Source organism: Bombus terrestris, chromosome 6, assembly GCF_910591885.1.
Source record: "Bombus terrestris chromosome 6, iyBomTerr1.2, whole genome shotgun sequence".
Classification (NCBI taxonomy): Eukaryota; Metazoa; Arthropoda; class Insecta; order Hymenoptera; family Apidae; genus Bombus; species Bombus terrestris.
The window spans coordinates 17,990,018-18,013,574 of NC_063274.1; the positions used below are offsets into that span (position 1 = coordinate 17,990,018).

The 23,557-nt window shown below is 27.6% G+C and overlaps 6 protein-coding genes across 15 annotated transcripts; 3 read left to right on the forward strand and 3 right to left on the reverse strand.

Moving 5' to 3' along the window:
- Positions 1-2,693: 2,693 nt before the first annotated feature.
- Positions 2,694-6,052, reverse strand: LOC100642309 (transcription factor BTF3 homolog 4). The gene is made up of 4 exons (XM_003402684.4): positions 5,804-6,052; positions 4,880-5,251; positions 4,091-4,217; positions 2,694-4,011 (listed from the first exon to the last, which is right to left on the reverse strand). The coding sequence occupies exons 1-3, from the start codon at positions 5,879-5,881 to the stop codon at positions 4,107-4,109; spliced, it is 561 nt and encodes a 186-aa protein (XP_003402732.1). The 5' UTR covers positions 5,882-6,052; the 3' UTR covers positions 2,694-4,011; positions 4,091-4,106.
- Positions 6,053-6,840: 788 nt separating this feature from the next.
- On the reverse strand, positions 6,841-10,843 carry LOC100642828 (uncharacterized protein C2orf42). 4 transcript variants are annotated; one of them, XM_048406981.1, is made up of 7 exons: positions 10,631-10,843; positions 9,790-10,178; positions 9,387-9,710; positions 9,089-9,308; positions 8,816-9,012; positions 7,814-8,729; positions 6,841-7,702 (listed from the first exon to the last, which is right to left on the reverse strand). In XM_048406981.1, exons 2-7 carry the CDS (start codon positions 10,174-10,176, stop codon positions 7,533-7,535), a joined length of 2,214 nt encoding a protein of 737 aa, XP_048262938.1. In that variant the 5' UTR covers positions 10,177-10,178; positions 10,631-10,843; the 3' UTR covers positions 6,841-7,532. The 4 variants fall into 4 exon arrangements, with proteins under 4 accessions (XP_048262938.1, XP_048262936.1, XP_048262937.1 ...); XM_048406979.1 differs by having other exon boundaries at positions 8,807-9,012; positions 10,631-10,841; XM_048406980.1 differs by having other exon boundaries at positions 8,807-9,012; positions 10,621-10,841.
- A 463-nt stretch (positions 10,844-11,306) lies between these two features.
- Positions 11,307-12,868, forward strand: LOC100643470 (2-aminoethanethiol dioxygenase). Of its 2 annotated transcripts, none has more exons than XM_003402696.4 (3): positions 11,307-11,607; positions 11,803-12,139; positions 12,283-12,868. In XM_003402696.4, exons 2-3 carry the CDS (start codon positions 11,840-11,842, stop codon positions 12,673-12,675), a joined length of 693 nt encoding a protein of 230 aa, XP_003402744.1. In that variant the 5' UTR covers positions 11,307-11,607; positions 11,803-11,839; the 3' UTR covers positions 12,676-12,868. The 2 variants fall into 2 exon arrangements, with proteins under 2 accessions (XP_003402744.1, XP_003402743.1); XM_003402695.4 differs by having other exon boundaries at positions 11,308-11,607; positions 11,830-12,139.
- A 920-nt stretch (positions 12,869-13,788) lies between these two features.
- LOC100642946 (E3 ubiquitin-protein ligase MARCHF5) lies at positions 13,789-17,490 on the reverse strand. Of its 4 annotated transcripts, none has more exons than XM_012319118.3 (7): positions 17,435-17,490; positions 16,162-16,390; positions 15,752-15,914; positions 15,454-15,662; positions 14,989-15,307; positions 14,767-14,932; positions 13,789-14,685 (listed from the first exon to the last, which is right to left on the reverse strand). In XM_012319118.3, the coding sequence occupies exons 2-7, from the start codon at positions 16,340-16,342 to the stop codon at positions 14,527-14,529; spliced, it is 1,197 nt and encodes a 398-aa protein (XP_012174508.1). In that variant the 5' UTR covers positions 16,343-16,390; positions 17,435-17,490; the 3' UTR covers positions 13,789-14,526. The 4 variants fall into 4 exon arrangements, with proteins under 4 accessions (XP_012174508.1, XP_003402739.1, XP_003402738.1 ...); XM_003402691.4 differs by lacking the exon at positions 17,435-17,490 and adding an exon at positions 17,127-17,349; XM_003402690.4 differs by lacking the exon at positions 17,435-17,490 and adding an exon at positions 17,003-17,349.
- Positions 17,491-18,232: 742 nt separating this feature from the next.
- On the forward strand, positions 18,233-20,934 carry LOC100643226 (transmembrane protein 68). Of its 3 annotated transcripts, none has more exons than XM_048406984.1 (6): positions 18,233-18,251; positions 19,028-19,163; positions 19,234-19,328; positions 19,440-19,801; positions 19,880-20,083; positions 20,202-20,934. In XM_048406984.1, the coding sequence occupies exons 2-6, from the start codon at positions 19,072-19,074 to the stop codon at positions 20,307-20,309; spliced, it is 861 nt and encodes a 286-aa protein (XP_048262941.1). In that variant the 5' UTR covers positions 18,233-18,251; positions 19,028-19,071; the 3' UTR covers positions 20,310-20,934. The 3 variants fall into 3 exon arrangements, with proteins under 3 accessions (XP_048262941.1, XP_020723550.1, XP_003402741.1); XM_020867891.2 differs by lacking the exon at positions 18,233-18,251 and adding an exon at positions 18,269-18,737; XM_003402693.4 differs by lacking the exon at positions 18,233-18,251 and adding an exon at positions 18,269-18,729.
- Positions 20,935-21,422: 488 nt separating this feature from the next.
- LOC100643673 (peptidyl-prolyl cis-trans isomerase Fkbp12) lies at positions 21,423-23,365 on the forward strand. The gene is made up of 4 exons (XM_012319119.3): positions 21,423-21,675; positions 22,001-22,048; positions 22,243-22,429; positions 22,772-23,365. Exons 1-4 carry the CDS (start codon positions 21,639-21,641, stop codon positions 22,827-22,829), a joined length of 330 nt encoding a protein of 109 aa, XP_012174509.1. The 5' UTR covers positions 21,423-21,638; the 3' UTR covers positions 22,830-23,365.
- The last annotated feature ends 192 nt before the right edge of the window (positions 23,366-23,557 follow it).

A 23,557-nucleotide genomic window follows, 5' to 3' on the forward strand; every position in this document is an offset into this window, starting at 1 on the left:
ATACGTACATACTCTATCGCTCTGTGCACACACATCTTCGCGCTCGACAATTTTCGGTAAACTTAAATTAACGAATTTTTCAGTTTCTGGTTCGGGCTTAAATATTACGTCACGACTCAATATTACATTTCTTACCTCGTCCGTCATCCAGATAGCCTACCGGTTTTCCTTTGTTAGCCTTTTTGTCCAATTTTCATCTGTCTTCCGCAGGTATGTGTGCAAAACACTCAGTACCGAAAAATCCTAAACTTTTCTAAATCTGACGGTTTCCCGTACCACAGTTCATACGGTGTTTTCTTGTCTTGTCTACCGTCCTGCTCCTACTATTGATCCGTTTGCTCTTTCTGCGACGCCATTTTGTTCAGGAGTGTATGGGACGTTATTCGTTATGCTTAACTCCCCGACTTCTTAAAAATTCTTTGACCTCTTTATTTTTTAATTCTTTCCCTTCATCACTATGAATTTCTTTGATCTTATCATTAAATTGATTTTCGACTTCTAGGCAAAAAGTTTTTAACTTTTCGATTATTTCTGATTTATGTCGTGAGAAGTAAATCTTTGTGAATTTAGAGAAATCATCTTTGAACGTAAGAAAATACAATTTCTTGCCTAATGACTCGACTTCCATAAGTCCACATACATCCGTATAAATAATTTCGCAAGGTTTAGTCGCACGCTTGATTTTCTCGTGAAAACTCGATCTATGATGTTTCCCGTACGCGCAACCTGACGGTATGATAACTCGCATATCGACCTTATATGACTACTTCTGCTATTCCCTTTTATAATTGTTACCTTTTGTTACCAGAGCCACCGATGTTTCCTGGTCGTTCTTCTTCCATCTGATTTCTTCCGCCATCAGCCCGGTACTAAGTCTGTCTAAGGTCTTCTTTTCTTCTTCCACCGAATCCCACGCACTATGAAAATGGTCAAATTTGTTTGGTAACACCGATTAAATGCGTGTTATCAGCATATTCTCGCCAATTTCACTCCCAAGGGCTTTCATCTTCGTCGCTATCAGTTCCAACTTTGATAAGTTGTAAGAGACACTTTCCGATTCTTCTCATTTAAAATCGAAGAACTGCTTCTGGACCATATTTAGATTCTCATCCGACTTCATGTCATGTATTCAGCTTCTTCAGCTTCAGTCTATTCATGACTATATTCAGCTTCTTCAGCTTCAGTCTATTCATGACTGTATTCAACTTCTTCCACATTGCATATGCTGTTGTCCAATGTAAAAGAAGATCCAAGGGTTTTCTTCCTACTGAGGTCCCAGTCGCTCACTGATCTGACGTCCAAACTCTTCCACGGCCGAGTTCTCTCTGCGCCTGTTACCTGGATGACACAGATCCCACCCTTCTCACATATTGATCGGGTTGCCATCTCCCACCAAAAGTGTGCGCATGACAAAACGCAGCTGGGGTCAGTTTCCCGGGCCACGTAATATATTGATCTGCGCACTTGCTGGTTCCATTTTAGCACTACTACTTACTTTGCCAAGCACAATACTTTACTATTACAATTTATTCGCTTCGCGTTTCTACCTTACACTTTACAGCCCTGGGCCCATAACCTGTTGAGGTTATTCGATGTATAAAGAGAGAAAACGCGTGGATAAAGTGTAAGGTACAAAATATATATATTTAATTTAATAGAGAAGTGTAATAATAAGTAGGAATACAATTTGAGCTGGTCCAGATCCGCACGCTAGCAATGTTACCTTATAACTGAAAAACCCCGAAGCCAACGTCGCCTGTCTACTGTTTATGGTCTGCCTTCATGCTAGTCTTTTGTCGATGACTTCAGCGCTTGAGAAAACTAAAAAGAACAGATGTGGACTTTTCATAGAAGTGACCACTTCAACAGATTGAATAGTTTATTAAATCTCCCTCCCCGCCCAGTCCATCCTCTCACATCCCCTCCCTAATAGGCTAGCGAACTGTCCTGTTTTTGCGTCCAGGCTTTCAGGACATAAATTAAAATATCGTACATAAGCACTGCGCAACAGCGGCTTAAATTTAAGGCACAATAATAATCTTTAAAAAAAAAAAAAATGTAATAATGCATGGCTACGTCGTATCGGTACTTTTGCCTGTACCACCCTACAATTAGACTTCAGCGTTTATTCTGGAAAAAAAATCATGTAAAAAAAATATGTAAAAAACCTGGAATCAATAAACAAAGATTAAAAAAAAAAGTTTATTAAAATCAATTATTTTTTAGTATCAGAATAATTACACAATACATTATTTACTAACAAAGATATATATGATAAAGATCATCAAATTTAATCCTCCAAGCTATTAATAATAAATTCATGTAATTCATATAAACTGTATTTCAGTTGCACATAATTAACAGATAACGATATTTATAATATGTAATATAAATACAATTAAGTGATATCATTGTATAAAAAGAAATGCACTATAAAGTTCTGCGATATTACATAATATACAATCTTGATCTTTTCTAAGGTGAAGTTATGAACTTGAGTTTAAAATTCTTAGAGTCATGAGATCAGTCAGAACTTATTGTTTTTTATTTGAAATAAAAACAGAAATCTTTCAAATCTGAACTAAATATAACAGAGTATAAATATAAAAAAGATAATAAATTGAAATTAGAAGCAATCATTTAAAATTTAAACCTACTAAATAGATGAGTTCGAGTGGATAAAAAAAGAGTACTTGATCAAACCAATTACTAGTCAGTTTATTCACACTTGTTATCCTGTGTCTAGTAGATATATATTGTTACATTATATCATTATTTAGCATATAAACCACTTTTACGTTTTGAATAGTAGCTTAAGATAAGAATAGCCTTAAATGGTAAATTAATAATCAAAATAACTGTTTATTTGTTCGTTTGTTTCATAATGAACATCATGCTTATCGAGACATATACAAATAATTGCCAAATAAATGTTACTTCTGCTCAATGATATAAGAAAACTGTACAATAAAAGGAAATCAATATTTTTGTACTTAAGATATAGTTAGTAAAAATTTAAAAAATGTTACCTCCATTATATTCTTTTTAATTTGCGTCATAATTGATTAAAAGGAGCACTAAATATTTGAAAGAAATGAATATAATTATAGTTACAAACAGTGTGAAATAGAAATTGTTAATGAAAAATATTTAAAAAAACTGTTACTATACAGAGAGTACTTATATTTTCATAATTACAGTTATTACAGATCTATTCTATGGATGAGAAGATATAAATATCGGCAAAGTACGACTATAGTTATTCAGAGAACATGAATTTTAAGTAGAAAACCGCATTTCCAGCAAATGAATTTATTTCATAGATTACATTACAAAATATTACACCTCATTTTTTCACGCTGGAACACTATTGCAAAAAACTATCCTTATCCATATATCAATTTCGATTAAAATAGAGGTGCATCAGTACTTCGCGCGTCTTTCTTTTTTTTCTACAATGCATATAAACTTCTTTCCCCTATACTGTGAATAGGAAAGCTATTATTATCTCTTGCCAGAATTTCATTTCGCTCTCTAATTATATTTCTATAAATTCTTTGAGTTTACTCTTGACAAGTAAAAACACATTGCGAACACAATGTGAGACAATGAGAAAGATATGATCGTATTATATGATCATAATAAAAATTATAAATTCACGTCGGGCCTCGGGTGAATGAATATTCGAATTAAGTGTCAAAAATTCAAACACCATTCGTCATTTGCGCTTAATATTAAAAAATATTAATTTAGGAAAAATAAGATTATTTTAGTTGTTTCAAAGCAAAGTCTACCTTTTAGCAAATGCAACAAAGTAAAGAACATTGTCTATAGAAACTTTTGATTTCTGTAACAGCCTCTTTTATTTCTTGTTAACTGTTACTCATATAGCATTATTATAGTGTATGTCAAATATTTATAACGTATGTATAGTGATACTTCGTTTACGCATTGCTTTTGCAATTTGTATTACTCGACTTGTCAATTACAACTGTTGGTTGTATGAAATAGCTGCAAAAAAGAGAAAAGAATCAATTTTATTTTTCTTTAATGACAATTTAAGTCATGTGAGTTCGCACTAGAAAATTACCTTGTTACTGAACACTTTAAGCTTCAGGTGTAGCTAAGGGGGCTTCTTTCTTTTCATCAATCGTAACAGCATCTTTTTTATCACCAACTGCTTTATCATTCTCATCCACTTCCTTTTTTGGAGCAACCTTAAATGTATGTAACTATATATGTACATTCAACAATAATGTAAAAGATCTCTAAATAATAAAAAACTTTATAATTTTTTCTAACTAAAATGATCTTACAAATAACGTAGTACAAATGTCCAAATAAAAAATCTATGAAAACATTGTCAATAATAGATTTAATTGTATTTTTACACCCTTCATTTTTTACATGTTTGTAAAGAAACAAAGAAAGAGATATGTTAAATTATTATGATACATATACATTATATTTATATATCTACATATAAATCAAATGTTATACAAATGAAATATGTTTCATGAATTGTTTAGAATAATTTTAGATTAATATTTATATAACTTATATGCAACATTTTAAAAAATCTACAAGATATAAAATATAATTTTAAGACATTAATTCGTATGACCTAATTCCTACATTACAACTAAAATTTAACATCAAACTAAGATGTTATTGAAACATCATGAACTATTATTTTAATCTATATAAGTTTCATATTTTGTAATCCATTAAGAATAATTTTAGCTACAAATGATACATTGTATCCCTAATAATAAGATACATGCACTATAATATTCTTCTTGTAATTTCCTATATATTATATATCAGTTTTAAAGCTTCAAACACATAACAGTTAATATTATTTAGATCGATTCATTACCTCCTCTTTGCTAGCTTCATCAAAGTTCTCTACTAAATCCGGTACCTCATCATCTTCTTCCAAGGTTGATTTACCAACTGTGCTTCCAGAAACTGTACTTGCTAGTCGTTTCAACTGTGTAACACCTTCAGGACCCAACTGACTTATTATTCCCGGTAACATGTCAGTTATTTGTTTATTCTCACCATGACCAGTAATGGCAAATGTGTTAGCAGATAAACTAGCTTGAGCTTTTGGATTATTGAAGTGGATGACAGTACCATCATCCTTAATCATATTAACCTCCTCTATACCAGGAATTGTATTCACAGACAACTTTTTTAAACAACTTTGTAATTTCTTATCATCTGTAGCAGCAGTAGCATGAACAACCTAAAAATATATTGAATATAGTTAAATGTTAATAGATTGCACGTATATGTATATGTAGATAGATATATTGTTCAGTTAGTACAATTTCTTTCTTGTAAATTCTTATACTCCACTACAGTATATCCATAAAGAATACAAAGATTCAGTTTCTATTGAAATTATAAACATTGCGATATTAATAATTCTAGCCTAAATTAATATAAAATGTAAAATTAAAATCGAACTTAAACTTGGAGTATGAGAAGACAAAATTAAATCAAATGACATAATAAAAGTAGAAAATGGAGAACAGAAGGACAACATTGTACCTAAGAAACATGTGAAAGTAATTTAGTCAAGCAATTAAAATGCATCTTGCAAGAACTACAAAGCTTTGGTATCGTATAAGAACAGCAATTGGTAATCGTGAGACGAACAACACTTTTCAAAAGTAGGAAAATCATTTAAATGACACTTGAAATATACACTTTCGTAAACTTTTAAACTCACGACACGCCAACAGTCCTAAGAATTCTGTAAACTCGTATTAACTTTCGAAATAAATCTATATACCTTCTTCTTGCGTCGGGGTGTTCCCTTACCGCCGATTCGTACTTGAGCTTGGAGCTTCTTCAACTTTTCAGGATTCATATTAACCTGTCTATACGACGATCACAATCCTTAGATTGTTAGTCACCAAGCTTCGACAAGCTACAAGTCTGACGCGAAGTTTTATACGATAAAATGAGCTAAACGTAACCGGCAAACAGACACGTGCTCTCTGTTCGCCGAAAGGGTCGAGAAAATGGAAGTGTACGCTTCTGTAGCTCTCTACGTCAGAGATAGCTTCCGGCAGGGCAATGCTTCCGTTTGAATCTTAACTCAAAACACTGCACCAATTAATTGTGAATTGTATTGTTCGTACATAAATGACGATTCGATAAATCGAAATTTTTTGCGAAACATTTTGCTAAGCCAAAAGACTTTGTTTTATCTACAGTACACAATTTCAACAATAGTTCGTCTGAACATGGAGGTTATGGAAATCATCATGTTACAATATACAACTTCGAAGAAAAAAGACTTTATAAATGATCTTATAATAGAATTTGGAAATGTTATATTATGAAATTTGAAAAAATCGATATAATTTGGTTGAAATAAATTACCAAATAAATGTAACAATGGGAAACTGTCGGAGTTATTCAAGAATTGATCAAATTTATTGTAACGTACGGCGCGAATGTGAACTTCAAAATTAAAAACTGTTAATTATATTTGACATATCGTTTTTCTCAAACTAATTAATAACTTGTGTCTGCTTACATAAATATGACAATGCATGAAGATATATGCTACACTACAAACTACAATTTACACTTAAAACTTTGATATTAAAACATTTTTATATTATGTTTTTTAATAACAATTGTTACATGTGTGTATTAACATACAAAGACAGACTTAAGACAGTTCTACGTTTCAAAGTACTATGAGAATATTTTTGTTATATAATCATATAAATTATATTGTATTGTATATGTTTAATTAAACTCTATAGTTATTTAAAATTTAAAGGACATATTGAAGAAAAAAACTGTAACTACAAATATTTTAGATACATAATTTATTTTAAGATTCAAACAAAGGAAGTTTCGTTAAATAATGTAAATACGTTTTGGCTCTTACATAACAGCATTCGATCTAAAGTATATATTTACAATATATCACATTCTTATACAATAATAATTTAGCACACTGTTGACAATAATAATAACATAATCTTTGCTATATTTACGTCCAATAAATTAATTAACAAATATATTGTATCATGTATTCATCAATGCACAGAAGATACTGATTTTGCAATGCGATATGATATAATCATATCATGAAAATATGAATCATTTATTCTATAAGAAATCTTTATTTCTCTAATGTTTACCTTTATAAAAAGATACAATAAAATAAGATCAGTCTTTAATTCTTTAAAATTAATTTAGAAACTATTTCCAAACAAAAATTGCTTACAGGTTCTTTAATCACATTTAATCACATGTAAAGTAATAAAAAAGTGTAATGTGATGCAATCACATTGTTTAAAGCATTTTTTTCATTGCCATCTTTTAACAAAAATTTTATATGCTAAATTATTTAGTATTCAAAATATAGCAAATTATTTATGAAATGATTTTTAGTTTGTTTTTGTCCAGTGATAACATTTTCTCAAAAGATCTTGTATCTTATTTGATCAATGATAGGAAAGTGAAAATTTGATAGTATAAATACAAATATACAAAATTTAATAATTTTTTAGTAGGGCTATTTTCCTCCATCTATGGTTTGTCTCATTTTTTACATGACCAAATTCAAATCTAATTCTAAGTTCACCAATTTTTGATATTGGTAAAATATCTGGTATCCATTCTATCAAAAATGGTGTTGGTTCAACTTGATTTGGAGAAGTATTTCCTGTAAAGTAAAATGAAATATCTTTTTATGATGCTAATAGATAATTAATATTTTTTTAAACATTTAGTAATTCGTAAACTATATTTTTTTATACATATATTTAATACTTACCAACTTTCAAATACGTTTTTAATTCTAAGGGTTTAATTAATGCGTTATTATTGGTTTTTTTGTATCTATCTATTTCCGTTTCTTCTCTTTTATACAATTCATATGTACCATCTGCATTTTGAACAAAACTTCTTGTGATTTCCAAAGGTATAAGAGGCGTCTCAAAAATACTTTTGACATGTAAAATATTAGTAATTTGCCACGTATATTTGGTAAATGTACCTAACGGTACACCATCTTTTCTAACAAATGCCGTTGTTGAATTTGGCAAACGTTTCTTTTTGCCACCACATGATATCCTTTCTCGTAAACAATCAAAAAATATTTGTGGTACATGAAATACTAAAGGATCTGGTTTTCCATCGAATTGAAAATGCATAGTTTGATTTATTCTTTCTGTTATCGATGCAAGCCATTTAATGAAAGGTAAATGTATATTAGCTTCATCCAAATCTTCACAAGGATTTTGATACTTCTTAACAATATGTAATTTTGTTTTAGCTTTTCTTGGTTCTATTGAACTTAAATTATTCAGACTTGTGGTGTTTGTGCTTGTTGGTTTATCATCTCTTTTTCGCTTTGTTGAAATTGGCTGTGTTATACTATTACTTTCCGTATTTGATATACTGCCAGTATCATATTGTACTAACATGTTTTTATCTACTATTTTTACACCAGTAGTATTTGAAACAGTATTAGTATCAATTATTTTCATGTTATTTACATCTAAAATAGCATTTGTATCAAGAACTTTCAATGTTCCAGTATTTAATATCTTTATATTATCATTTAATATATATTGGCTATTATTAAGCACATTATATTTAGAATCCATGCTTGTCTGATCATCCATTATCTTAACGGTATTTCCACCAAGTTGTACACCATTTTCATTAATTACTTCTAAATTATTCACCTAAATTTCAAAATAATTTTAATATTTTAATTCGTTCTATGTTATATAAACAAGCACGTAATGTAATAAAATCTTACTTGTGATACCATATTATTATCTTCTAATAAGGTACGATCACATTCTACTCCAATATTTTCAACAATACTATGTGGTAGAATTGTAGATTCTAAATTCATTGAATCCAAATCTAATCTATTTCCATCTAAGCTTTGAACTGTTAAAGTGTCATCTCGAAATATTAAAAGATGTGTATCTGTATCATCCGTTGTTAAACCATCAAGATCTATTTTAGATATATTTTGTAATATAAATATCTTGTTATACTAAGTTCAAACTATGAATAATAGAAATCTTCTTACCAATGCCTACTATTTTATCTTGTTCATCGTTTTGTAACACTGTTGTTAGTGGTTTCGATACACTTAAATCATTCTGATCTAAGTTAATATAATAACTAAATTCTTCTGATAATTTTGTATCGCTAGCAAATGCACAAATACAAGCATAAAAATGTACACAACGCTTATTCTGAGAGGACTGTGCCACATCTGGTTTATCTCCTGTTGTTTTCCCTATGCCCTAAATTAATTATTGGTACTGTGAATAATATTCTTAGTTATAAATAATACAAGTTTAACCTGTTTTACTGATACTTACTTTAAATGTGGAACAAGAACAAAAATAACGATGTTCAATTCTATCTTTCAATTTTGTAACAAAGAGAGAAAAATGAAGGTAACCTAATGGATGTTTTGGTGAAGCTTTGCATTTGACTGCCATTATATTTTTGGACACTCGTTGTACTAAAGGCCCTGAAGTTTCAGTAGCAAGTAACCAAATTTCTTGTTTCATTTCATTATTTACATTTAAAGATGATAGAATAGAGTTCCTTAAAGTTAATGGCTGTGCCTCTGCATAGCATCTTAAGGCAGCCTGTATATGTTGACATGCAGAGACAGGCGTATCGGACGAATTCTTTTCCTATAAGAGAAGGATATTAAAGTTTTATTAATATTAAACTGACTATTATTATTAACAATTATATTATTTTGAAACTTACATGACATTTAAGAACACTAGTATCAAAACTTCTTTCACAACTATCAACAAAACATAACGCAGTGGATTGTGAAATAAGTGTTATCATTTCATTAGAAATTGTGGCATTTATCAGTGGTAATTGAACAAATCCACGATAGTCTGGGCCTTTATCACGTACTCTAACAGAAAAAACTTGAGCAGTTGTGCCTGTAATAAGCTTACATGCTTCTGTTGATAGTTTCCTTTTTTCACCAGGTTCCTTAAATACAGCATCACAATATTTGTTTTTACAACACAAACCACGAGATCCATTATAAGTTCCACATTTTGGGCATTTACGAATTCCACGTAATGTAGCTTTACCTAAGTCAGATAATAACTTCCTCAAACGCTCCTCATTAGACATAGCTAAAAAATGTTATATTTGATTAGTAATATATAGAATCACCTTATCAAATAATAAAATATATTTTCAGAATAGGTTTGGTTATTTAATTTTAGATATTATTTTGTTTAAATGCTATATTATTGTAATTTTTAATAATAATATCAATTATTATATAAATATAATATGAATTAGATCTGTTTTTGAGCTTCATATTTATATATTCTAGAAATACTGCTATAAACATTTGACATTATGATTGTTAATACAAACCTCTATAATATACAATATGCAGAGATCATTGAATAAGAGAAATAAATAGCATTTATATTTTTAGATTATAAAAAGCTAATTTAAAAAATATTAAATTAAGGGAACATTTTTACCAAACACTCAAGTACTGTTTTACATGACACATTTTGCTAGTTATAATTGGTATAGAAATTAAAGGCATTAAACTTTTACCTGCTCCTACCTTTTACAACAGAATTAATGTTTATAATAGGAGAAAAAAGCTATGTACTAATAATTATATTATAGAAAAGTTTGCTTCTGATAGTAAATAAATAAAGCTCATCTCAATGCTAAATTGCTAGCATTTACGATAGAGGGCATTACTCTCTCTGCAATATTAACCCAAATTCACAGAATCAAATAATTTTCCAATTATTCTTAATTCGTAACATTACTATAAAATAAAAATAGTTCATATTTATTAAAATGTTGTAATATTTATTATGTCGTATGAACTTAAATTATTTATAATAATTGTAAAACTTTATTATTTTTCTGATAATTAAAATATTTTCATACTTTCATCTTTCTATTATTTCGTTAAATATATACGTAGATATAATTAAAAAACACCATTCCTCCTAAAATTATATCTCACATGTAATGTATGTGAGAAAACATTTTTATAGCTATGTTTTTTTAAACATTTAAAAGTTATATTTTCTTTATTTATTTATTGCGGTAAAAAATTAGTTAACTACGTAAACTATTTTATTTAAATATTCAAATAAATTTTTATATATTAATATTCATTCGTATTATCTCAGATATTGCACATTCAATGTAAAAACAAAATAAAAAGATCACTTAAGTAGCGCTTTAAATTTCGGAACTTCACTCATATTCATGTTTACAATGTCATCTATATTGGTATTAAGTCACATAGCCATGTTTAGCAAAGTTTTGTATCGAACGTAAAGTATTTGTAGGGACCAGATTAATTAAAGAATAATCAGTTAATAACGTGTATTATTCTTTAAAAAGTGGTAGAGACGTATTAATTGAAAAACTATAAAACATATGATAAAACATAAAAATACACAATTTATTTAACTTGTAAATATGAAACAACTTTCAACAACATCGATCAACCTAATTTAACGAAGTTTTAAAAGAAAAGATTGAACGTAAATAATATTTGTGTGCAAGAATTGAATGGTATTTACTAAAATATTTACTTGATTTAAGTGATTAGCATGTTTTTTTTTGTAGTAAAGTTTCAATGTTATAATTATTAAGGTTACGCGTTACTAATTTTTAACAAAATCTTGAAATTACATATTATATTTATATACATATCTTAAGATTTTTTAAGTGTGTTATTTTGATATATTACTATGATTTGTACAAAAGGTGAATTCATAGAAATTGTGTTATAAGGTAAATAAATATGACGGCGGCAATTAAAACGTTATGGAAGCAAGCATTAAATACGTTTGAAGAACGGAGTAATGTCGGATTTAAGCTTTGTCAAAAGAACTTTGACAAATTGCGGTACTTGATGAACAAGATTACAGCCGAAGACGTAAATTTAAATAAACAGATCCTTGATTTTATTCAAGTACAGCATGCTCCGATGTGGGTAATTGATATATTTGAAAATAAAGACTTTGCTATTTCAATTTTTATATTGAAACATGGATTTACAATGCCAATACATGATCATCCTGGAATGTATGGATTTTTAAAGGTATGATATAAATATAATTTTAGTCATATATATTGTATTATAATCAATAATATATATTATTAATAATTATATATGTATATCAATTTCTGATTTTCTTTTAAAACTATATAGGATTAAAATCTTTACTATATGTTAAAATGTAGGTAATCAGTGGTGTAGTCCAAGTAAACAATTATACTCTGAAGCCAAATGAGGATCATACAATCAGATTAAACAAAGAAGTAATGGCATATAGACATAAACAAATATCATTACATAGCAATTCACCTGCTTGTACTCTTACACCAAGAGACAAAAATTTACATGAAATTACATGTATTGAAGGACCCGCTGCATTTTTGGATATACTTAGTCCTCCATATGATGTAGATGATTCTGGAAAAGGTCCAAGACCATGTACATTTTTCAGAACTGTTAGTAGTTCCAAGCTATGTACAGATTCAGATATAGTGGAAGAAGTTAAATTGGTGGTTATTGAAGGTCCACCAGATTTCTATTCTGGAAGCCTTAAATACACAGGACCACCTTTAATGTGACCTGAAGTGTCAAAAAATATTTCTTGTTCTGTTTGTTAAAAAGTTTTGCATTTTGTTGAATTAATTTACGTTTATAATTATAAACTTTTAAGAATATTTAAATTCTAATTGAATGTATAATATTGGTGTTTATTTCTTGTACCTTTTTGCAGATATGTAAGTTTATGAATACATATACATTGTTTAGATAAGCGCCTTATATAAAAGTGATATAAAAATTTTATATTTTATAATATTAGTTTATATTGGATATAGTTTATTTTTATTTATTACGGATTTTGGACTGAAATTGGATATAATTTGTAATCTGTGACTCTTTGCATTTTTATTAATTTTTTGTATACAAAAATGTTATCTGTATAAAAATCACGAATGTAAAATAATTACATTATATTTACTATTTCGTTGATACATAGAATAAGGATGTAAACAAAGAATGTATTATAATACACTTTACATGTAATGCATGATAAACAAAGACATATGATAATTATTGAATAAAAACAAAAATTTTAATTGTATAAAAAATATATACTTACTTATATTACATAATATTTAAGAAATAGGTTTATCACATCTATTGTAAAAAGATATGCATTATATTTTGATGTACATGTTATAATCCTTTCAGTTTAATTGTCTACATAGTTCTTACAGACCAAGAAGTTCAATCTTTTCAAGATAATTAATATTTCTAAAATATATACTATATTGTACTTAAACAATACAATTTACAAATAGCTTAATAATAAATATATTTATATATCATACAGTCTTTCTTAAAATATTCCTGTGATTCCCGAGTTTTCATTATATATTTATTCTATTTTATTAATGGTGATGATTATTTTTTCACAAACGAATATATCTTTTATCATTTAAAAAAAGGCCACAATTTTATATGTAAAAAATTGTAAATTTAAATATTTAACTTATTGTATAAATATACTTTTTAATTTGTTTTGAATGAATATTTAAAATATAATGACAGTAAAAAGTTAAATATTAATTATACGAATATAATTTAGCTGGTGAACTTAAGAAATTATAAGTGATAAGTTAGTTAATTTATTGGTTATTTATATTTATCAAGGTATAAAAAAACACGGTTTATTGATTTAAATTGATATTTACTAATTTCTTATATCTACAGCAAATAAAGCATTTACATAAAATAAACTTGTATTTCAAAATTTTTTATTTTATATATGTTAATATAGTCAATACCTAATCCAAGACTTATCTATCATAGAAATAAATTTCTTCTCTAAAGACTGTATCTCTTTTTACACTCGTGATCAAAATGTAAATAACTCCTAAAAACATACCATGCCTATTTTTGTCAGAGCACAAAAAACTTGTGCTGTGTTAACTTCATAAAATATACAGTTTTTGTCATTAATAAACTACAGATTTACTATTTTCTTCCTGCATGATTCTTTCGAACAGAGGAAAACTGAATTGTAGTAAGAACATTAACATATCTCAATTCTTATTTTGTACGTAAGGAAAGATGAGTCGATATTAGTATAACTTCACTGATAATTAAATTTAAGAGATGTAACATTCCCATTTTCTTTCAATTAAATGTTCATCCTTAGACAGATAATAACTTACTAATTATATTTATGTATATGATAATTTCCCTTTATTATTTTTGTATGTATGTGTATATATAACTTACGTATTTGTTAGACTTAATTAAAGTACCCACAAACTTATATTGTTACATAAAAGTAATATACTGGACATCTGTTTTCATGATAAAAGAATATTATGAGGTTTAGTTTTTTTTTAACTGAGATGTCGTTTGATAGTGTATTGTTCCAAGAATCTCTTGCATGTATGTATTTAGCTTGTCTGGTTAGTTTCAGAATTTTGTTGTCTTCTATATAATGAAACATTACTTTCTGTATAATCCATTATACGACGTTGACATTGTCTTACATATTGTTGCTGTTTATGGTATATCTTGAATGCACCCTTTACTGTTATAAATGCTATACCTCCCTGCAGAAATGCATACATTTCATAAAAATCTAGGACAATTATTTAACTAATAATAAATATATTTAATATATGTATACATACAAGCAATGTTCTTTGAAAATTAGAATGTATGCTTTCAAAAAATATTTTGCCACATATGCTGGCAATGCTAGGTAATAAAAGTGCACCACAAAGAATACGAGTTGCTGACATTGGATCACTCATAGGTGGTAGATCGTCAGATTGTATTCTGTCAGCACTTGAACAACTAAAATAATATGAATGTGAAACACATGATATAATTACTTCAAATTTTGTACATACCTACTGGGCAAGAAATGCCTCAAAATAGGAACCTTATATGCATGTCGCCTTAAAAGATTAAGTGCTTGATCTTCCCATCTGAGCATTTTTCCCAAAACTAACATTATTGGAATGGTTGGCAAACCAACCAATAATACCAAAGGATCAGCTTGTTCCATTATAGCTAAACCATCCTTGTGACCAACTACTTGCATTACAGTTACTGCTCCATATGTTACAGCTGTCCAGTATACAGATGCAGCAACTATACTAGCTGCAATAAATGGGCAAATTCGAAAAACCATACCATCAATAGTATCCAGTACAACTACTAACGGCCCTGTAATAAATATATCACATTTAACACACATATTACAATATACATATATTTATAGTATATTTCTTTATAGCAATTGTAACAGCTATATTTTAATAACAAATCTATCTGAGCTTGTTTTAAAATATATAAATATTAAAATAACTAACCCATATTTGGATATACAATGATGTATTCTGTATTACACTGTGGGCATGCTACATGTGCACCTGCATGTCCTTTTTGTTTTTCATCAACCCATCTCTGAATACATCCTTGATGTACCCATTTTGTTGTACCACGACAATGACATGGTTTTACCCATAAAGCAGTTGCATCATCTTCATCCGTTGCAAAGCATACCCAGCAATATCTTTTGCTGAATTGAACAAAAATGTTTTGTTAAGAAATATGTATTGAAATTTTATCTTTTATATATGAAATTATAATATATATTAATATACATACTCATCTTCTGTATTTGCTATTGATGTATTAATGTTTGATTGGTTTGGGGAAGATGCACCATCAATCATATCAGTTGGTTGTGCAATGTTTACAGATTCTGACAACACAATAGGTACTGGTTCCTCATTTGATAAAATCTCTGGAGGTTGAGCATCAGGTATTTCTTTAATCAAGTTTAACTAATTAGTCTTACATTTTAACACATAATATAAGTAATATTAATGTATAACAATTTTCTGGAATGAATTGTATTTGACAATGGTTCAATTTTAAATATTAACTCATTCATTCTCTTTCTACACATTTCTATAAGTTGTAAAATTATATAAATATATACTATTAGTAAAAAAAAGTTATTCTTAGTACATATATGATCTTTACAATTTTAGCATTTATTAATATGATCTTACCATTATTTGATTCATTAGTTTGTCTTTCTGGCCTTAGATTTGTGCTAAATCTTCTTAATGTTTCTTCTATACTTGAAAGACGACCAATATTAGGCCGTGTGGTAATACTAGATTCTATACGTACTATCCTACCAGGCGAATCGAGTCCATAGAATATGTGCGGCAAATTGTTATCTGACATTTTGTCTTAATAAAATAAGATTTTCAATATTGCATTACTGTATTATACCTGAAAAAAGAATGTTATTATTTACACAAATCATAAAGTTTATCAATTTATTCAACAATTCAAATATATGTAATCATATGACAACGTCAATGAAGTTATGAAACACATACAAATGTTATACAAAAATACATTATACAAAAGATTGTAGAATCACTAATAATTACTACGCTGATACAATTTGTTTTCTATTTAAAGGACATTTACCTTTTCAGACATTTTTTATTTAGCACATTATGTATTCTTATTTCTACGATAAAACGACGAAAATAAATTTCAAAAATATATCGGAATAGTACAGCTATGTAAGTCTTTCTTTTACTAATCAAGTTTTACTATTTTATCAAATGAAATTGATACTATTTAGCTTAAAAAGATGCTGATACATTGCAAAATCATTTTATTAACTATTGACACGTCGTAGTGAAGTTGATCGTCCATTGGTTCGTTACGCATCGTTACAAATTAGAATAATAATTCTATCATAACAAACTTTATCAAGGAAATATTTCTAATAAAATATAGATTGTACAAGAGATTGACAGACAGAATTGATTCATATGTTAGCAATGATGCAATATGCACATTATTAAAATCGGAAATAATAATCTCTACCTGAAGCAACATTCATAAACAATTCACTGTTACACATTTACAACGAAATGACGAGACCATAGACATTTTCTTTTTAAAATACAATATAAAATAAACACGGAGTGTACAGAAATAATTTAGTTACGTTGTAATCTTCGTTAATATCTTGCAAGTCTAAAGAAAAAATCTAAATGTGTCCAAATTCACTTTATAAATGAATTTATTTCGTTTTTCAGTCTTATTGGCAATGATTAAAAGTTACGTGAAATTGCTCCTTATAGTGACGATATATATAAGTATGTATTAATGCGAAAATTCGCCAATGAAATATGCCGCCAAACTTCATGCCAATATCAAACTTCTTTTTCTATGGTTGCTTAACCATTTTGCCCAATTTTTCAAACGAATTTATTTATTAAAATTTGTACGTGTTACAATAATGTAAATATTTACAATTATATAATTCACTTCGATCTTCCAGATATCAATCTTGCTCTTTTTTAAAATTCGTGATTTATATTGTTCCTCTCTGATATTGTCTTCTATATTTTCTTCAATTTTCAGCGACATCTTCAGAATGACCATGTATATTGTTACAAACTGACTACTTATTTATTTATATTTATTAATGTAGATACATTGTAAAAATTGTTTTAACTTGTTTATACTTGATATAATTATAATATTGATGAATTATTGAATTATTATAATATTGATTAAGATTTATATGTAAAGTTGTACATAATTATGTCATTTGACCGCAAAAAAAACTTAATTAGAATAATTCAAATTATAATTCGTTATTGGTAACGAACTATATCATTTAAATGACATATTATTTATTATTATTGGATTGTGAATTTTTATACAAATCCAAATTTTTATGAGTATAACTATATGAATGGAACCTAAATAAAGACCTGCTTTGCATATCTAAAATACCTTTGCATATTATGTATTTTCTGTATATTTTTAACAAGTTTTAATAAAAATCATAATGATTTAAACATATCATAAGTTAAAGAACTTTATCTCTATAAATAACAAATATTTAAATATACGTATATATGAGGTATATCGATATTTAAATATATGGTAATGTTAGAAATGAAATATTATTTCCGCTGTATGTAATTGTTAAATGCTTTAATACAATAATGTTTAGTATGTATATCCGTAAATTGAGAACAATGTACATGAAGTTAGCTGGTAACAACCTGACATTATACGAATGTATATAGTTAACTAACATACATGTATCATGTATAATGTACGTACATATATACCATATATGTACTAATACGTACATATTGCTAACTATCTATTTATTGGATTTGTAATTGTTTACCTTCAGTATTTAACAAGAAAATTAATTCCTAAACAACATGCATAATTCATATAAGATTGTTGAAAGAATAGTTAAAATTATTTATAAATTATGCAAACTGTAATAAATGTTCTGTGAAAATGCATTACGTGAACAATCCACATTAAAATATTTATGAATGATACTAACAATTAAGAACGAGTCAGTTAGGAATATAAATGAGTAGTGTGAGGAAAACGAGAGAAAAATTTGCAGACTGTTGTTTAATATATTGCCAACAGTGAATAGAATATGTGGATATTTGATAAAGAAGTATTAGATTTGTTGTAATTATAGATTTACTATTGTTTTTGTTTTTCCCGTAATCTAAACATGTTTTCCGTAATATTTAACATACAGAAAATTTTAGAAGATACTATAGGTAAAAATGTAATTCTATACACATATACATATATAATTATATATATAATATAATTTGCATATAAGTATAAAACACTGACATTAATAGTTTGCAAATGAAAGTACTATAAGCATGTTTAAATAATTGAGATTTTGTCAGTGATAGTATATTTAGCTTATCAATATCTTAGAGGAAGATTATAAATCTTTTGTAAATTTTGTATATTATTAGTTATATTTACTTTTTATTTGCATACTATATTGAATGAAAATTTTGCTTGAAAATCATACGCGATAAATAATTTATTTATTCTTTTTAGTTGAATATATCGACGTGGACTTTACATTATGGTTATGGCTTTTGATGCCACTTTTGTTAACATTTTTACTTCCACTTCTGATTGGGATATTATTGTATTTAACTGCATTAATATTGTATATATATAAGTTACACAGGTAGGTTGTTATTAGTTTGAGTATATATTTGTGATAAATTGTATACAATCTAAATATTTTATTTTCATAGAGTTAGATTAAGAAATGCATATGAAACAGATTGGAGAAATGCTGCACGCAATGTAGTAGCTGCAGTTTGGGATGCTCATGGCTGGATTTGGTATGGTATGTTACGTATGAAATTAATTAAGTATAATAATCATTTTTATAAAATGAATTACATAATATAATTTTTGTGAAGTACAAAAATTGAAATCTTATATGTATTTTTTATAGGATATGAAATAGTTGGACTTCAAAATATACCACAAAATGAACCAGTACTTTTTGTATACTATCATGGAGCTATACCTGTAGACCTTTATTACTTTATATCTAAAATATTACTTTTAAATTCAAAGCTAATTCACACAGTAGCAGATAGATTTCTTTTCAAATGGCCTGGGTGGTCTATAATTTCTGATGTATTAAAAGTAATACCTGGTACAATCCAAACATGTTCTACTATTTTGAAAGAAGGTAATATGCTTGCAATCTCACCTGGTGGTGTATATGAAGCTCAGTTTGGAGATTCTTATTACCAATTAATGTGGAAAAAGCGAGTGGGTTTTGCAAAGGTTGCATTGGATGCTAAAGTGGTATTATATTATTATGTTATTATATTATACTCCCTTTTATATTTGTACAAGTTTTAAATATTAATATTTTTGTAACAGTGCATAATACCTTTATTTACGAAGAATATTAGAGAAGCATTTAGAACGATAAGTTGGGGTAGGAGAATGTGGTTGAGAATATATGCTGCCACCAGATTTCCTTTTGTACCTATCTATGGTGGTTTTCCTGTAAAGTTGACAACATATGTTGGTAAACCGATTCTGTATGATGGGAGTCTAACACCAGAAGAATTACAAATGAAGGTAATAAACATAAATGTTCAAATATTTTTTAGTGCTGTTATAGTTTAAATAAAATAAAAAGTAATAATATACATATGTGAAAAGTTAGATACTATAGATTTACTATTTCTGTTCTCAGGTTGCTAATGCACTCAACAATTTAATAAATCAACATCAAAGAATACCAGGAAGTATATCATTAGCTTTGTTAGAAAGAATATATGTTGCAGAGAAAGAAGAATCATAAGTTTTAGCATTTACTCAAGTATTATAACATTGCATCTTACATATGAGATAGAAAAAAGTTTAAAAATGTTATACTATTTTAGACTATACTTTTAATTTATGGTGCTGATTATTTAATAATTCTTAGTAATGATAAATTCCATTAAATTTAAGGTTATTTTTGCCACTATGTAATTGTACTTATTTTTGAAGTATAATAATTTACTTGTATTTCTAATTGTTACGTAAATATTTTATATATTTTATCTTGGTTCATTGTTGATATGAAAGTATAAATTAACAAATTTATTCAGATTGTAATAATTAAATAATTTTTTTATATGTATATCGATTGTTTTTATATTTATACGTATTTTTTATATATATTTATACATATAAATGATATTACTATTCTCTACACGCAACTGAAACCAGTCTTTAATTTTTTCGCAAGTATTATCAATATATTTTTATTGCAACTAGAACTCTTAATGTAAGCAATTTGTAAATATTTTTTCTGTTATGAGAATTTGCTGTGCAACTAAGCTCTGAATAATTCCATATAATATTGTACAAGTACTTATATTCATCCTTTTATTTACTATCTTTGTATACGAAAAATAAAGGACATCAGAGTTCTACATTTATTCAGTACAAATTATTTAATCATAATGTTATTTTAGAATAATTAACTTCTTTATTTTCTTCTTCAAAATGTGACTAGTTTAAGAATTTATAATTCGAGTATATAAATAAATATCGCTTATTCCAATTATGTAAATTGTATACAGACTGCGGATTTCTATTCATATGAAATTCATATTTTTGAGAATATAATTAAAAATGCAGAAGGTATAAAAGAAAGTAGTGCCTACCAATTATTACAGTAGCCACTATACTTTAAATATTTCATACATTTTTTAATATTATGTGCATTTCGTGCAATTTTACACTTTCAAATTTCTTATGAATGTATACAAATTTGCAGTCTAATTATATAATTCTTTTATACAACATATTAAGTGCAAAAATCAAGGAAACAATATTTGCTTCAAATTTTGCGGAATCGGAAATATTCATATCGATCGTAGTATGTTAACCGGAAGATTTGAAATGCAGCGAACCTAACGGCGGCTTTTCCAGTTAAAATTTCTTTCCTGAGGGTATCTTCAGTCTTCAGTTACCTTGTTATATTCATCGAACGGCATTGGATCTTGCATCGTTTTTTGCGCCCACGAAAATCACATTTATGTGAATTCTGCTTAGCAATACGAGCTGCCCGGTCTTGTATAACAAAATTTACTCATTTCTTCGTTAGGGATCCGATTTCTGTGACATAAAATACATAGCCATGGGCGTGGATGTAGAAGTTCTTTCTCCTGGAGATGGTAATTATTCTATACACGATATTCTGCGATCTTTCATTTTTCTTTTTCGATTCGCTGTTTCTTTCTTTTCGAGTCACACTTCGTGTTTTTTTTTCCTGTTCGACTTCCACTAAATCCCATTAATTCTATTGTGATTAAAATATGCCGGAAAGTTTAGTCGGTAAGATTTATTTACAACCTGAAAATCTATGAAAACCATGCTTTGGCGATGGTCCGTTCCAAATAAGGCGATTTTGATCTTTATTCAATACGTTTAGTATTGTATGAAATTTTAGTACTTTGTACTTTTCATTTATAATGCGATCATTCTTGTAATGCTGTGCAGGCCAGACATATCCGAAAACCGGACAGACCGTAGTTGTTCATTATACAGGTAAATATTTTTCAAGTTATTCGTATTAAATCGTATACATTGATAATAGAATTTAAAAATAAAAAATAATTTTTAATGTGACAATTATTACTGTTATTAAATCACGTTATTAATTTTGATTAAGTGAAATATTGCTGTTTATAATTTGCAGTACTTTGAATTTTGTGAAATTTTAATTATTAAATGCATAATAGGTACTCTTGACAATGGAAAAAAATTTGACTCCAGTAGGGACCGTGGAGTGCCATTTAAGTTCAAAATCGGTAAAGGTGAAGTTATTAAAGGCTGGGACCAAGGAGTTGCTCAAATGTGTGTTGGAGAACGTGCTAGGTTAACTTGTTCACCAGATTTTGCCTATGGTAGCCGAGGACATCCTGGAGTATATCCTTTAATATAAGATAAACATTTGTAGTATTATTAATTTTAGAGATGAATCTAAGGAGAAAGCATAAAACCAAATTTTATAATTAATTCAAATTATTCATAATTAAAAAAAATTATTGTAAATTCTTATATTTTGCACAATATTTGCATATTATGAGTAACTAAAATTAATACATTAAAGTAATGCCATTATTACTAAATAACTATATTTTTTAATTACTATTGTTATTATTTGAATTTTATTTTTAGTATTAGAAATGGAGGAAGAATGAGGTATAAATAGTTAATCTTAATAATTATATAAATAGTATTACAATGTTATCCTTGACATAGACACACTATTCCTCCAAACGCTGTTCTTATCTTTGACGTGGAATTATTGAAGGTGGAGCCTTGAAGAATTTTCCAGAGTGTATCAAATTGACTGCACACATCGGAACCACAGATAATTAAACGCTTCAAATTACATTATGTTAAGTAGTCATTGCATGAGTATGTTTTACATACTAACCTTAATTTGATTGCTCACAAAAACAAAAAAATAAAATCGAGACATTAATTCTGTTTCACATTACTGCACAATTATATACACTACAGATTACAATTGTACAGAAATCATTAATGACCAATTAACGTGGGATATCAGAACATGTTTCTCACATTTTTACATCATAATAATATTAAAGTTTACATTGCTCGTTTTGAGGCTGATAGCATTCCTATTATAAGAAATTGAATTAAATAAATCTTGAAGCATTCAACATGTAATTCAACATCTGTGTTCATTCCAATTACTTAGTACTTGGTAAATAATCATCTGGGTATTTTGTACAAAATCTTTCAATGATCCAAAAGAAAATAATTGTATTGGTAATGTAATAGTATGAACCTTTACACAGAAAAATTCAATAAAAAAAATTGTCTTGTCTTCAAGTATATGAATATATTTATTAGCCCACAGTTAATATTTACCTATTACAATTTAAACTTTTTGTTTATATATACATATATCATTTTGAGTAACTTTAATTTGTTTTGAATATTTCAACTTCGTTACAACATTTTCTTTTAACTATACATTACTTCCTCAAAATTTTGTTACATTTTTATACAATATTATATCAG

Coding starts and splice junctions, on each gene's coding strand:
- LOC100642946 (XM_012319118.3), bottom strand. CDS start 16,342: ATGTCAGATAACAATTTGCCGCACATATTCTATGGACTCGATTCGCCT. Junction 15,915..16,161: donor AACTAATGAATCAAATAATG/GTAAGATCATAT, acceptor ACTTGATTAAAG/AAATACCTGATGCTCAACCT. Junction 15,308..15,453: donor CATTGTATATCCAAATATGG/GTTAGTTATTTT, acceptor TATTTATTACAG/GGCCGTTAGTAGTTGTACTG.
- LOC100642828 (XM_048406979.1), bottom strand. CDS start 10,176: ATGTCTAATGAGGAGCGTTTGAGGAAGTTATTATCTGACTTAGGTAAA. Junction 9,711..9,789: donor CTAGTGTTCTTAAATGTCAT/GTAAGTTTCAAA, acceptor CTTCTCTTATAG/GAAAAGAATTCGTCCGATAC. Junction 9,013..9,088: donor AGATAAAATAGTAGGCATTG/GTAAGAAGATTT, acceptor TATCTAAAATAG/ATCTTGATGGTTTAACAACG.
- LOC100643226 (XM_003402693.4), top strand. CDS start 18,681: ATGTTTTCCGTAATATTTAACATACAGAAAATTTTAGAAGATACTATA. Junction 19,164..19,233: donor TATATATATAAGTTACACAG/GTAGGTTGTTAT, acceptor TTATTTTCATAG/AGTTAGATTAAGAAATGCAT. Junction 19,802..19,879: donor TTGCATTGGATGCTAAAGTG/GTATTATATTAT, acceptor TTTTTGTAACAG/TGCATAATACCTTTATTTAC.
- LOC100643470 (XM_003402696.4), top strand. CDS start 11,840: ATGACGGCGGCAATTAAAACGTTATGGAAGCAAGCATTAAATACGTTT. Junction 12,140..12,282: donor GAATGTATGGATTTTTAAAG/GTATGATATAAA, acceptor GTTAAAATGTAG/GTAATCAGTGGTGTAGTCCA.
- LOC100642309 (XM_003402684.4), bottom strand. CDS start 5,881: ATGAATCCTGAAAAGTTGAAGAAGCTCCAAGCTCAAGTACGAATCGGC. Junction 5,252..5,803: donor CACCCCGACGCAAGAAGAAG/GTATATAGATTT, acceptor ATATATTTTTAG/GTTGTTCATGCTACTGCTGC. Junction 4,218..4,879: donor ATGAAGCTAGCAAAGAGGAG/GTAATGAATCGA, acceptor CATACATTTAAG/GTTGCTCCAAAAAAGGAAGT.
- LOC100643673 (XM_012319119.3), top strand. CDS start 21,639: ATGGGCGTGGATGTAGAAGTTCTTTCTCCTGGAGATG. Junction 22,049..22,242: donor CGTAGTTGTTCATTATACAG/GTAAATATTTTT, acceptor AATGCATAATAG/GTACTCTTGACAATGGAAAA. Junction 22,430..22,771: donor AGCCGAGGACATCCTGGAGT/ATATCCTTTAAT, acceptor ACATAGACACAC/TATTCCTCCAAACGCTGTTC.